Source organism: Cryptomeria japonica, chromosome 1 (assembly GCF_030272615.1).
Source record: "Cryptomeria japonica chromosome 1, Sugi_1.0, whole genome shotgun sequence".
Classification (NCBI taxonomy): domain Eukaryota; kingdom Viridiplantae; phylum Streptophyta; class Pinopsida; order Cupressales; family Cupressaceae; genus Cryptomeria; species Cryptomeria japonica.
In genome coordinates this window covers 175556158-175570754 of record NC_081405.1, presented here as the reverse complement: position 1 = coordinate 175570754, position 14597 = coordinate 175556158, and the positions used below count along the sequence as shown (strand labels likewise).

Here is a 14597-nt window from a genome sequence, read left to right as displayed (position 1 = left end):
TATTTCTCATGATCAACACCCAAGTTTGACAATAGATCCTAAAATTACACTTAATAAACAGTGTACTTAGAATGTCAAGTCTCCATATAACCCACCTACATATGTTAAATGCATTTTCCAAATGTGACATATAACAAATCTCTAGGAAAATTTTGAGCAACCCAAAGTGTGGCATCTTACCCCAAGGTGGACCACAAATCTTATAAAATATATAACATTTTATGTAAATAACAGAATACATTCCAAAAAAATAACTTTCTTATGATTTAAACCAAGGGTATTTTAGCAAACGCAATCAATTAAGCACAATAAGCCTAGATTAACTAAATATACTTGAAAGTGAAAATTTGATAAATGTACTAGCTATTCTAAGAAATGTAAATGAGCTAATTAGGCTACTTAGTTCTATGACAAAATTATAAATGTTTGAAGGAAATTCTTCTAGTAAATTGATGTATGCTTAGGAAATAATGCCTCTTAATTAGTAGAATGCCTCAAAATTTACATTGGATATATATTTTGATAGAGGAAAGTTTGTAAATTTGAGATAAAGTCTTGCCAAAAAAGAGTTGTCAATTCATCTCAATGACACAAGTTCTCCTAGGTCAACCTTGAGAAAGTGTATGTACAAAGATTGAAAATAGTAGGCAAGGGAGGTAGTATACATATTTGTCACTATTTTTCAGTACACCAAAATGAAATTTGTCACTATTATTTTTGTCCAATGTTCTGGGATGAATAATTTGCTTAATGATTCAATGTGTTAGAATGAATGTATTGATAGTGGACAAGTTCATGGATTTGAGACAATGTTGGTCCTAATTTTTGAGGATATAGAGATGGATGATTTTTATAAACACTTGAAAACTTCTTGATTTGTTCTTCTAAATCAACACTAAGAAAATGTATGTATAAAGATTGAAAAGATAAGGTAATGTCCCTAAAATGCATAGTTATTACTTTTTTTAGTGCACCAAATAGAAATATATTGCTATTAATTTTTTCCAATGTTGTAGGATGAATGTATTACTTGATTATTCAATGTGCTAGGATGAATGCCTTGAATTAATTTAAATACTAGCACATAGCATCACATTATCCCCCAAATGTTTGTTTACTCATCTCAAGGTGAGGTGGTGGATGAGCCCAATTATCCAAACTTTGAATTAAATTTTTTAAAAAGAGGACATTTGTGACAACAAGGTCACGAAAATGTCCTAGTGGGTAGGTCCATAATAAAATGTGATAATATGATAATGCGTGTATGTGGGTGCATGTGTGTGCATAGTGTGTACATGCACACATGTGAGAATATGGTACCTCAATGCATATGTAAGGATGCATGATATATGATGGATAGAAAGATTGGGGAATGTACATATCAAAAACATTTTTTCAAAATAGGCACAAAACTAAATAGGACATGGCAAGAGTATGCAAGTTTCATCAACATAATAAAAAATCTTATTAATTTGCATAATCAAATAATACATTTCATGATTTCTACAAAACAATATTAAAAATAATAATAATTCTTCATCATCACAAATTTAACATTCTACACTACATTATAATTTATTAAGAAACAATTGGGTGCTTTACTCATTAATTTGACACTTTCAACATTGGAAGATGAATTTATCAACTTGTTTTAATTAATCATTGGAAGAAGAATTTATCAACTTGTTTTAATTAAAATATAATCTTCCAAGCTTGTATCTGCATAGACCTTTCCACTGCCTCATCAACGAGCTTATGTGTTTAAGATTTTCCTTTAAGAACTTTAAGAACGATACAATCCTTGGAACCATATTCTACTTTTGGAAGCGTGATTAACTGCAAACGGCCTGAATTGCAATACTCTTCTGCACTTGAGGGCATGGATCTCCTCCAAAGAGCTCACTAGATACAGGTAAGGAGCAAGTTCGCAGTCCCACGCATTTCTACAAAACAAACTCCTTCAGATTAGATTATATCACTGGTCTAATGGCAAAAAAAGAAACTACCTATTACATATAAATGTATTTATATATATCTACTATAATGCCAGGCTTGTGAACAAAATGACACATGACATCTTAAGGAGGGTGTGTTAGTTGTATGATCTATAATAGCAAATTCTGACTATGAAATGCCCAGTTTCTATTAAAGGTTACCAGCATTGCTTTTCCACTCGGTGGTTACCAAAGTTTTTACTCACATCCCTTACAGAACCACATAAGGAACCATTCAATGCAAACATTGGTCTATCAGGTGGAGCAGAAAAAACGGCTAGCAAATTCTAAAACCAGGCATAGTTAAAAGTCCTAATTGCTAGAGGTGTTTTCTAGAGTTGCATAATAAAATTGTTGTATCAATATGGGTTTCAAAACTTGTTTCAGCATGTTGAAAACCAAACCAGTGGAATCTCGAAGAACTGGAAAACTTAATGTATCCAACATCAAAAGTACATTCACACATTACTTATAGTGGGTTTGAACTACATTGTCTGCATACATTAAACCCACAGTTTATTTTACAATGGAGTGCTCCATTGGAAACAAAAAATACACTTATCGGTGTGCCTATCTGATCTTCTCACATGGCAAAGAGTGAATTGGAACCCAAACATTTAATGGGTCATGAATCATAAGGAGGGCCATGAGTCATAAGGAGAAAGCTTTTCTAGATAAGAGAATGTGTGCTTTAAACAAAAGAATCGGTAAATTCTTTCGAGCCAAACTAGATTAGTTTTAGATTGGTTGCCACTGGGGGACTTGAATTCAAGTAGTTTTACTAGTAGACTAAATCCATACCAAAAAAATAAATTGGATTTTTTTGATGATGCACTTGTAGTCTGTCCCCGGCAGAGGTTTTAATCTCCAAATGCCATATTTGGATCTTCAGTGAAGCACCTCTCAAGCATAGCTTTCAAGCTTGCTTGAAGTAGAACAAATATCGGTGGAAATTGAAATTGAACCATTGTAATGTGTATGTCAATCCACATCATAAGACCAAATACATGTCCCAAGCAGAGTGACTTTGGTGCTTCATTTTAATTTTTAACACCGAAACTAATTTTATTGTACCATTTCTGTGACTTATACTTGAAAGCTGGTGCTTCATTTGCTTCCTTTCATCTTCTTTCCCCCAATTTCCTATCACTTTATGTGTGTGTGGATTTGTGAAGAAGCTCATTCAAAATCTACTTTCTCATGTTCTGTTCATCTATTATAAAATAATAAACAAAATTTAGAATCTTCCATGGATTCTATTAGTAGCAAACCTTGTTTACAACTGCAAATGACGTTCGAGCATGACAAACTCCTTTCTGGAAGCTTCCACATTCTCCAGATGGAGTTCCATAACTTGCAAACTTGATGGCAGATATCTTTTGTCCCGTACCACACTTTAGACGCACTTTGGGTATCTGTAATTGCCTCCCTTTGTTGTTCCTTTGAGGATGTGATTCAGACACATGAACACAAACAGTGTCTATAGCTCTTGTTCCAATAGAAACTGTTGACACGTCGCCTCCTATTTCCTCTAAAAGTACCAAAAGATTTTCCCTTGGTTGCAGCCAGGATCGAGGAATATGATACCTGAAACCATGAAAATTCTTGTCTATCATCTCCAAATCCTTTTTGTGACTACACTGAACATTGTTTAGAGCTTTCATAATCAATTCTTATGACAATAAACTTGGAATGTTTTACACTATTGTCTACAAGCCAGCATTAAATAGTAAGTCCTTAGTCAAGACATGAAAATACAAATGCCTCACCACTGCTGAGAAAAATGGCTACAATCTGTGGTACATTTAGTTGGACGAAATTGTCCTCGATAATTGCATCCATTTGAGCAGTTACCATGCATAAGAAATGAATGCCAATATCGTCCAATGCTCTGTCCATTTATCCAAGCTTCACCTTTCCCCATCATGCTCAAATCCAATCCCACTGGTTCTTGACCATCTGGTGCATCAAATACAGCCTATGCAAACAATTCAAAAGCATGACACATAAATAATTGTGCAGACCATTTTTCCTGATCCCAGAGGTAAAGCCATATGATGATGACATAAATTTGAGGTTATGGCATGAATCATACAAAGAGTACCTTGTACCATGTTAGTGGCTGTCTCTGAGGAACAGCCGCTCCTTTCACCCACTGAACAGAGGATTGCCCAGATGTCATATGTAGATCCTTTGATTGGCCTTTGAAGCCAAGCTGTGTGCAAAAGAAATCAAATATTCATATATCTAGAGAACTTTTACAAAAGCACTATATGCACATTTTTAGTATCATTAAACAAGGCTAAACAAAGATATATGGAAATTTTATTTTTTTTTCTTTGATAATTCAGCATGAAATTTGCAGTCTATAGATTTTTTTCTGGTCTTTTGCTTACAAGATCCACAAGATCATTTTTGATGCCTGAATATCAATTTTATTTGCTTGTATATTCAGGTTACAGGCCTCTTATATTTTAGAATCTCAAGAGAAGATGAAGATGAACCCAGGTTCCACAAAATTGTGGTGTAAAAATTTTGTAAACCAAACCAAATATCATTAGTGGATCAATGAGCACCAAATAAAGTTGCTTAATAATAATTTTAGAACTTAACAAGGAGTATAAAGAACATAAAGTATAATTGACTGTTAAGAATCCTTAAAAAAATCTTAACCTTGCTGTAGAACTTGATTACTATGAACCAGAAGCCCCTTTAAAATTGCCCAATGCCCGTCATATTACCACATGTCAGAACATCTCTCTACTGTGTTCCATATATTTAGTTTGCTTTCCATTAATGAGGAAGTATCATATCATTTTGAAATGAATTTAGAGCCCCTCAATATAACATTTTCTCCAACCTTTTAGCATGCAGCATCAGAGTCTCAGGCCAATTACAAATGACTTATTTCATTTGAATCTTGATCTGATTATTTGTATATTGCCTATATGTTTGCAAATATGAAAGATATCCTATAATAAAAAATAAGCTATCATTTTGTACTTGAGATCTCAACTATTCCATCAAGAATGTATGTTCATTAAGAAGTAAAGGAATGATTTGCATTGATGTGAGTTGTGTGACCCAAACCTGGTATGACCACTTTTGCCTGGATAAGCTACGTGTTCCTTCTTTAAAACCACTTAGTGTGACCGGACCAATGATTCCTGCAATCCGAGATTCAAAATTGGGCCCAATATACTGTAACCAAAACATATGAACCATGTATTAGTATCTAGAGTAGAAAAGCACTACGATGACAATCATATACCCTCTGTCATCGTGGCATGCTTCAAATTGATAATGTGAATGATGGTTCTGTTTAACATGTGAATATTTAAATCCCTATAATATTTCAGCTAGCAATTTTTCTGATTTTTCCCCTTAATGTAGATGAACAAATTTCTATTTGAGAATTTATTGGCTTGTGGATTACGACTATGCAAAGATTTTTGAGTGGATGTTTCTCCTTCATGATCCTTGATCAGGAGAAGAGATAATTTGGATTTGCAGATAACATCTGAACCTGATGGTCAGGAATTGATTTAGGAATCCAATCCATGTTTGCTTCCAATTAAGGGCCATGAAGAGTGACTTGAAGCATTCACTCAAAACTCTGTACACAGTTGTAAAACTGAAGCCAAAATACTCTCCATGAGAATGTACCATGAAAACTTAAAATCCTTCTATTTTCTATTTATTTATTTAGTAGAACTGTAGAAATATATTGAATGCTCCTTTTGTCGATTAATATACCACAAATGAGAAATGAATGATTTATTTAGTATTATTGTATCAAAATTATAAATTCAAGACATACACAAACCAAGCTTCTTCTCACCTGTGTATCTAACAACTAAAAAAGCCACATGAGAAGAAAAACAGGTGCAATTTGAAACCAACCTGTAGACCAACTGTCATGCTCAAGAGAGCAATTGTGTTTGTCCCAACTCTTAGTCTCACATCAGATGAATACCTCAACCTCGGGCTTTCCCTCTTTCCATACTGAGTCCCTGAAAGCATCCAAAGAAATATCTAAATCTATTTTACACAAAGCTTCCAGATCTAGATCCTGCACATGTTCAAAATTTCCCCACAAATGTACTACACAAGAAAATTTACCACTTATCAATCCATTGTTAAATGCCATACTGAACAACACAAAAGTAGTAAATAATGCCTGATTGTATTTATATTTTCATGTTGTTTGGGCTTATACCTAAATATTCGCCATTTACAAAAATATGAAAGGCATGTCCTGCTGATTGTATCGAAAGATTTGATATGCCTCCATTTTTAATGAGTGGCTCATCATCACCAACTTCCACTCTGCATTACACAGGATTCAATGAGTGCTTTTAATACACTAAATTACTAATTCATGCTTGACCTAAAGAAACTTTAAATCAGGTCATGCATCTTTCTTTAAAAAGCAAATAAAATGACCATCATCGTGCATTTTTTGTCTACTTTAAGAAGAAATTTAAAAATCAATGGAATCCACACAGTTTCAACCAAGAAACAAGGATATATTGGTATAGAGTTAAAAAACCTCAGTATGCATGGACAAGAAAACAATGCTGTAACTTACTTTTTCCTTTATTATTTCAATTAAAAATAAATCAGTATACTTGGACAAGAAAGCAATACTTCAACTTATTTTTCCTTTAAGGATTTCTTTTAGCATTCTTCTGTTCCCAATGGTGACTATAACTTTTTATGAGTTAAGCTAGTTGAGCATTCAGACACATTACATGCATCAGATTTATTTTAACCATATGAAAACATAAAAGATGGGCAATGCATCTTCAAGTGAGGTGTCCAAATAGGAAAATCTAAACATGGAAAATGCTGAAAGTTGAATTTAAGAAATAAGTTAACATCTCTAGATAAAACTAGCAACCCAATAGTCTGAAAAATGAAATTAATGAAAAATACTAGCTTGCTGATTCATAAAAACTTTCAACAACATTATCACTCAGCTACCCAAGAGAAAACACCATTGAGAAGCAAAGATGCAGAAAACCATTTTCTCACCTTGTAATGTACCACAAATAATCAGTATTGCCCCTTGTAGTATTTATCTGCTCTAGCAAACCCATATCAGTGATGGAGCCATCTTCGTATGTGGCAACATTTTCTTTAAAAGATTCCCAAACTAATCTCCCAACAGGTGTCATATTCATCTGAGATCTTTGTACGCTAACCTAGAATAGAGACATTGGTATTTTAGTCCCATATTTTCCACAGCAACTCAGGTATGTGAAATCTTTTTCAAATAAATTTCTTCTAAGCAAAAAAAAAAGCACATCATTCAACTAGAGAACTTAGTATTAGGCACCACTTGAAAGGTAGAAAAGATTACAGATTACCATAAAATATTCCCTAGATACCCAAACCTTTTATGAACATTATCTTGAACATACAACATGTAATCACGTGCACGTATTCTAGACATCAATAACACAAAAAAAATGGCAAAACCTCCAGTTTACTCTGTTCTATCAACAAGCATTTTGTGGGATACCAATCTCTTTACACGCAAGAAGCAAGTCCCATTGCAAACTGTTAATGACTCATTTTAAAATAATCAACGCTTTTTTGACCAAGTTTCAAAAAAGAAAATCTAAAAATACAACATGCAAGGTTTAACGTGCAACACACCTTATGCCAAAACCATACGGATACAAACACATCAATTTCATAAAGTATTACAAGGCAATAACCATTTGAATGAAAATGCAAGAGAGAAAAATGCTAACCCACATCCTTGATAATTGAAACCAAAAAGATGCCCTTAGTAGAAATTTTCCAATTCCTCATCAACAAGTCCTAGTCTTTCCTTTGGCTAAGTGATAAACAATTACAAGGCAATAGCCATTTGAATGAAAAATCAAGAGAGGAAAATGATAACAATTACAACTTGCTAGTGTTGGAAGATGGGATTCTGATTGTTGGCAATGAGGATTTGAAGAATTTTTGGCATCTCATTGATCTTTCTTCACGTTGGCTATTATCCATCTGGGCTTGAAGTTAAGCAATTATGTCTTGCTAGTGGTTGGAGAATAAAAGCAATGGTTGTCATTTAAGAGGAAATTCTTATTTTGGCAATAGAGGTTTTAGGTGTTTGAATTTTGGCATCGTGATGCTGAGCATCCACCACATGGGAGAGAATCTCTTTTCAAATTTCAAATTCTCCTATGCATAGATTTTTAAATGCTGGGCTGGGTAGTGGACTCCTCGTGAGGGCCTATATTAGCTAATTTGAAAATGGGCTGGAAAGTAACGTATGAGAGTTAAATGCTTTGCTTTCTTTCTTTTTAATGTCTTTTTTTGGTGGATGCTTCTAGGAGGCGGCAGTAGCATTTAGAGGCAGCAGTGTTGAGTTTGCAGGGTTTTTTTGTTTTTAATTTTAGAGAGGCAGGGGGGTTCTAGGAAAATAGGGGAGAATTTCCAGACTTTGGTAAAAAGTAGAATAGCTGGAAATTGTTTCGTTTTGGGATTCTAAGGGTGGGAATATGGTATTGCTGTTATAGGTCTAATGACAGTCGGAGACTAGATTTGAATGTTGATATGGGAAGCCAATCGGCTAGTCCTTTTGTCATGTAATTCATTTCATATTGCAATAAAAAAATGACTGGTTTTGCTGAATCAGTTTGGTGTTGATAAAAATTCATTTTTCTGATTTAGGAACTATTGTGACGTATTCACACATCGCCCCATTACAAATGGGGACCCCTACTTTTTGCTTTCTGGGGTTTGTGTCCTAGGGTTGTGTCTATTAGCCTTTGCATGATGAGTGTTGTCAGGGGGATCACTAAGATGGCATGCTCTTTTTGAGCCAGGGTGAGTCAGCAGGTGCTCCAGAGTTATGGTTTCTTTGAAAGTATTCCTTAGGCTTAGTTTTGCTTTTGTTGCTAATAGTGTCTTGCTTGAGTTTCAGGAGGTCAATGAAGCTTGGTGAGTGAATATCATCTTTGAAGGTCTGAATTGGGCAAATTGGCAAAGATATGAAAAGGGTATGCATCAAGGTGTGAGTCTAGACCAAAGTCAGGTCAATTTGAAGGTGGATTAAGCCTATAATCAGGAATTTCGCTCCTGACCCTTCCAAAGGGTCCAGAGCGAATTCCTCTTTAAGACACTCTGCATTGCCCCAGACTATAAGCTAATCCATTCCCAAGCTTGAGTAAAGGCAAAACACTTGTTTGGATAGAAGAAATGTGAAAATGAAATCAGGATTTGAGCCCGAGGAGGAATTTCACTCCTGACCCTTCCAAAGGTTCCAAAGCGAAATTCATGTAAAACCCTATTTTTCACAAAACCTTGAGCTATATGTCAGCCTGAAGAGCAAATTTGCATGGTCATGATGGAAGGAAGTATAACAAAGTGTGTCCAAGGCATGAAAAGGAGGAAGCAAGTGAAAGATTAGCTCAAAATGAGAATTTCGCTCCTGACCCTTCCAAAGGGTCCAGAGTGAAATTCTTCTTGACCCTCAACTCTAGCTTTGACCATAAAAAATGAAGATCTTGGAGCCAAGTGGATGACAAATAGACTTGATGGTGATAAGGAGAGGTGAATTTGATCAAATTTGAAAGTGAATTGAGGCAATGGAGTGTGAAATCAACCTAATTTATGAATTTCGCTCTTGACCCTTCCAAAGGGTCCAGAGCGAAATTCTTAGAAGACATCCTTTCCTTCCTGAATTAGACCAAGGTCTTAGTTTCCAAGACATGTTGTGAAGGTTTTGATATGTTCTTGCCTTGAAAAGTGATTGAAAGGATTAAAAGATGAAGATTTTGACCTAAGATATGGATTTTGCTCCTGAACCTTCCAAGGGGTCCAAAGCGAAATCCACTTTTCCTCCACTTTGCTCTTTGATATGACTAAGTTTGTTGACTTCTAAGACATGTTGGGAAGTGTTTGACATGTTATTTTCCTTAGGGAATGACTAAAGGTGGAGGAGATGAATAATTTTAGCCTAAAACTTGAATTTTGCTCCTGACCCTTCCAAAGGGTCCAAAGCGAAATCCTTAGTTTGACCCCCTATCTTGCCTAAAATGATGAAAATGACCTTGTCTTGAGCTAGTTTGATGGTGGTTTGCCTTGATTGGGATGGAAGGAAGTTGAATTGATTACGTTTGAGGACTGATTGGATGAATGAAGTGGAAAATCAAGCCAAGAAGGAGAATTTTGCTCCTGACCCTTCCAAAGGGTCCAGAGTGAAAATCTCCATAACTCTCATTTCCTTCCTAGTTTTGGCCAAGTGTTGGTTTCCAAGATTTGTTGGAGGGTGGATTGATATGTTTTTTCCTTAGGGAGTGACTAAAGGTGGAGGAGATGAAGGATTTAGCCTAAAACTTGAATTTCGCTCCTAACCCTTCCAAAGGGTCCAGAGCAAAATTCTTGAAAACACCCATTTTCTCCTTAGATGAGGTCAAGACCTTGGTTCCTATGGCGTGGATGCTAGTGGAGTGGTGTATACTTGCCTTGCAAAGAAGATTGGAGTCGAAAAGATGAAATATCAAGCCTAGAGTGTGAATTTCGCTCTTGACCCTTCCAAAGGGTCCAGAGCGAAATTCCACAAAACCTCTCTTTTCTCTCAAATTTATGCCAAGACAAGTGTAGGTCAGGATGAATTGAGATTGGAGATATCCTTAGGCATGTATTTGAGTTGCTAGGAATCAACAAATTTGGAGGAATTGAGCAAAAACTAGAATTTCGCTCTTGACCCTTCCAAAGGGTCCAGAGCGAAATTCCTAAGATCACCTATTTCCCTTTCAAAACAAGTCAAACTTTGGGTTTTTATGGCCTACGAAGGAATGGAGTGTCTTTGACCTTTGAGGTAAATTGAAGTGGTGGAATGAAGGAATGAGTCCAAGAACAAAGGATTTCGCTCCTAACCCTTCCAAAGGGTCCAGAGCGAAAATCCTAAAACCTATTCTATCTTCCAAAACTTGTGCCAAGCCAAGCCTAGACCAAGGTGAGAGAAGTTGGGAGATGCCCCTAGGATTGCCCTTGGATGGATTTTGGCCACCAGAAATGAAGATTTTAGGCTAGGACAAGAATTTCGCTACTGTCCCTCTCAAAGGGTCCAGAGCGAAATCCTAGATAGGTCTTGTCCTTGGCGATGTTTTTTAGCGAATTTCTCCTAGCTAGCCATTTTGAGGTGAAACAAAGTGTTGCAAGCATGAGAGAAGGATCCAAATGGAGAGTCAAGGTAGAACAAAGTGAGAAGAGTGGAGCTAAGTAAAAGAAATCAACCTAAAAGAAGAATTTCGCTATTGAACCTTCCAAAGGGTCCAGAGCGAAATTCCTCAAAGCACCTATTTGCTCCTTGTGTGGAGCCAAAACGTTGATTCCTATGGCATGCTTGAAGGAGGAGTGAGGTATTCTTGTCTTTTGAAGTAAATTGGAATGAAGAAAATGAAGGATCAAGTCAAAATCAAGAATTTCGCTCTTGACCCTTCCAAAGGGTCTAGAGCGAAATTCTCAATTTCACCTAATTTGCTCATGATTAAGGTCAAGGGATGGATTCGTAGGCTTTGATGGAGACAAGGATAGTGTATGCTTGCCTTGGAAGGAATTTTGGAATAGATACATGATGGAATTTGTCCTAAAATGCAAAATTCACTCCTGACCCTTCCAAAGGGTCCAGAGCAAAATCCTTAAAAACTCCTTTTTGCTCCAATTTTACGTCAAGCTTGGTGTTGGTTGAGATTGAGGGCATTCTTGGACATGTATTTGAGCAAGTATGGTCACAAAGTGAGAAAACTTTAGGCCAGGAATGCAAAATTCGCTCCTGACCCTTCCAAAGGGTCTAGAGCGAAATTCTAATAGGGCCTGTCCCTGGGAAGGAATTGAGAAAGCTTCATTTTGATGTCTTCTTGTTGATGTTTTAAGGTAGGAAATGCTATGGTGAATGAGTTTATTAGGTGTACTTAATCACCTTTTGGTTTGTTTTGCAGATGGAAGAAGACTAGGGCAAGGGGGACCTATTCCAGTCCATCATTATCAAGGACACTTCAGAGGCATGGAGGAGGAATCAAGGTGTTTTGAAACCTTGGAAAGCTACATGTGTTCAAGGCGTTGCCATCTACCTCCAAAACCTTCACTTCGCCAAACTAAGGAACCACAAGATGACAAAGAAAGGCTTCACCAGCACTTAAAGGCAAGGTATGCTACCGGAGAAGGAAGACTTGACGATAAGAAAGCCTCATCAAGCACTTAGGGGTAAAGGAGGTACATCATTCATCAAATTGAGACAAAAAAGAGATCAACCAAGACATAGACATCAGACAAGGTGGCATCCCAGTCACTTTTCCTCCAGTCAGATTGGTCCACCTCAGCATGTCCAGATTCAATGTACCTGACTCATTGGAGGTGGCACAAACTTCGGTGTACTTACCCCTGCTTCCTATTGGTCCTCGCTTCGGGAATGTAATTTTCTAATTGGATAAAGAAGTTTGTTATAACAAACCCTAATTAGGGTTTCTATCCTATAATCCTAGCCATTGATTCTAAGTCAATCAGAGCCATCTGTTTGTAAAGGGCCCCCTATATAAAGCCTTGGCTCCTCATTTGTAAAGGTTAAGAGTTAGCTAATAGGAGTTAGTAGCTAGAATAGTGAATAGAATAGCAATTAGAGTAGATTAGGAGGAGAAGGCAAGAAATTGTTGCCTAAATTGTAAATGAACTCCATTTTCATTGAAGTTATGGTGAAATGTGTCATTTCTTTGCAATATGCATGGTCTCTTGTTGAATCTTCATTTTAGAAGATAGATAATTAGATTGAGTGAAGGAAATTCTTGAATGCACTCGAGTGGAATCTGCTTAGTCCAAACCACTAGCCTCCTGCTGATTGTAAGGGCACCCTGTGTGGTCAACTGGCATTGAATAAGCTTAATCTCGAGTCGTTACGCATCTATTGTTCATGCATTAACTTGAATGGTGATCAATGTCTGATGGTGTACCGTATAATGATTTGAACATCTCCAAAATTCCCTTAGAAGATTGCACTGAGTTGGTGTCGGATTGTTCAGCTTGATGGTGAGACCCAACCCAGTAAGACTCCACCTAGTCGTTCATCCATCTTCTTGCATTCTAGGTCTTAGATTAGATTCTTCAAACCCTATGACTTTTGATATTTCTTTATCTTCTAGCCAGTAGATAAGATTCAAGCTCCAACAAATTAAACGCGTAGGCAGTCGAATGTAAGTCCCCTTGTGATTCTAGCAAAATCACATCATACCACAAGAGCTTATCCACACGTAGAGACCCTACAGACCAGAACCTTGGAGTTGCCTCGATTGATCCTTAGGTGAAATCTTCAGCATTGGGGGAAACTTTGTTCAAGAGAGGATAAGATACCTTGGTATTTTATTCCGTGTTCGCATGTGCATAAAAAACACATCAACAGGAACCAGATTTAAGTAAGTGTTAAAGCAAAGCATTCAGGAAGAGTTGGCATTGATAAGGATTTACACCATGGACGATGCATACCAGTTTTCATTGAAGGTGGAAGAAAGATTAAACAAAAGGTTTGAAAACAAGCAAAGAGGAAAGGGTAGATCATATGAAGAGAAGAATAAAGTTAATAATCAGAGGGAGATTGGGTAGAGGTTTTAGAAGGGGAACTCTCAAAAGAACTTGTTATAAGTGTGGTGAAGGATGTCGCAAGGCCCATGAATACCCTCATGAAGAGGAAAGACCAAAAAGAAGATTAGAAAATCAAAATAGAGCAGCAAACATCAATGAAGAAGCACATTCATCACAGTCAAATGAAGCCGAAGGAGGTGAAGTCTTGATGCAAAGAACACTATTGAATGCAGATATTGAACCAGCACAAAGAAGGAAGTTGTTCAAGACAAGATGCAAGTGTGAAGGAAAGTTTTTTAATGTCATCATTGATAGTGAGAGCATAGACAACCTTGTATCAAAAGAAATGGTGAGAAAGTTGAAGCTAGAGAAGAAGAAACAACTGAAGCCATATAGAATAGCATGTGTTCAAGATGATAAGAAACTTTTGGTAAGTGAACAAATGTGGTAAAATGTAAGATAGAAGGTTATTTTGATGAAATATTATGTGATATTATTCCTATGGATGCACGTCATATGTTATTAGGAAGATCTTGGCAATATGATAGGAAAGCAATGCATGATGGTTATACAAATGTTTACACATTGACTAAGGATAGAGTAATACATAAGTTAAAAAAATCTGAAAGAAGATTTTGTTCCAATTTGTGGGAATGCAAGGGTTTGTTTAGTAGATGGCATGAAGCATGAACATGTTGGTTTTGCTAAAGCTAGCCAAGAAGAAGTTGAGAAGGAAGATTTGCTGAAGCATATTGAAGCAATTGATCGAGAACGGGAAGAGCTGATTTTATTTGGGACAAAGGTTGCAGTAGAAGGTTAAGTAAAATCAGATTTTTATGTATTCTTTGATGTTAATGAGAATAAAGAGATAGAGAAAATTATTGCAGCAGTAGATAACTTTGATAAAGCTGAATTTGAAGGGCATGGTGCGGAGGTAAGTGAAGGATTTTCTGATGACTCTTTGTTTGAGAACAATAAAGATGAAGGTCCCTTGATGAGTGATCTTGA

General features: G+C 36.3%; 1 protein-coding gene and 1 long non-coding RNA gene across 5 annotated transcripts in view; one reads left to right on the top strand and one right to left on the bottom strand.

The window, feature by feature from the left end:
* Nucleotides 1-1475: 1475 nt before the first annotated feature.
* The window catches only part of LOC131060918 (beta-galactosidase 2), a 55754-nt gene continuing 42632 nt past the window's right edge, over nt 1476-14597 (bottom strand). For both annotated transcript variants that reach the window (XM_057994356.2, XM_057994357.2), the window contains 8 exons: nt 7032-7201; nt 6214-6323; nt 5898-6007; nt 5085-5195; nt 4099-4209; nt 3764-3972; nt 3266-3581; nt 1476-1943 (listed from right to left, as the gene is read on the bottom strand). In XM_057994356.2, the coding sequence (XP_057850339.2) occupies nt 1833-1943; nt 3266-3581; nt 3764-3972; nt 4099-4209; nt 5085-5195; nt 5898-6007; nt 6214-6323; nt 7032-7201 (1248 nt within the window). In that variant the 3' untranslated portion in view covers nt 1476-1832. The remainder of the gene's footprint in view (nt 1944-3265; nt 3582-3763; nt 3973-4098; nt 4210-5084; nt 5196-5897; nt 6008-6213; nt 6324-7031; nt 7202-14597) is intronic.
* LOC131060919 (uncharacterized) overlaps nt 1788-14597 on the top strand; it is a 58682-nt gene continuing 45872 nt past the window's right edge. For all 3 annotated transcript variants that reach the window (XR_009110460.2, XR_009371540.1, XR_009110461.2), the window contains exon 1: nt 1788-1912. This is a non-coding gene — a long non-coding RNA (uncharacterized LOC131060919). The remainder of the gene's footprint in view (nt 1913-14597) is intronic.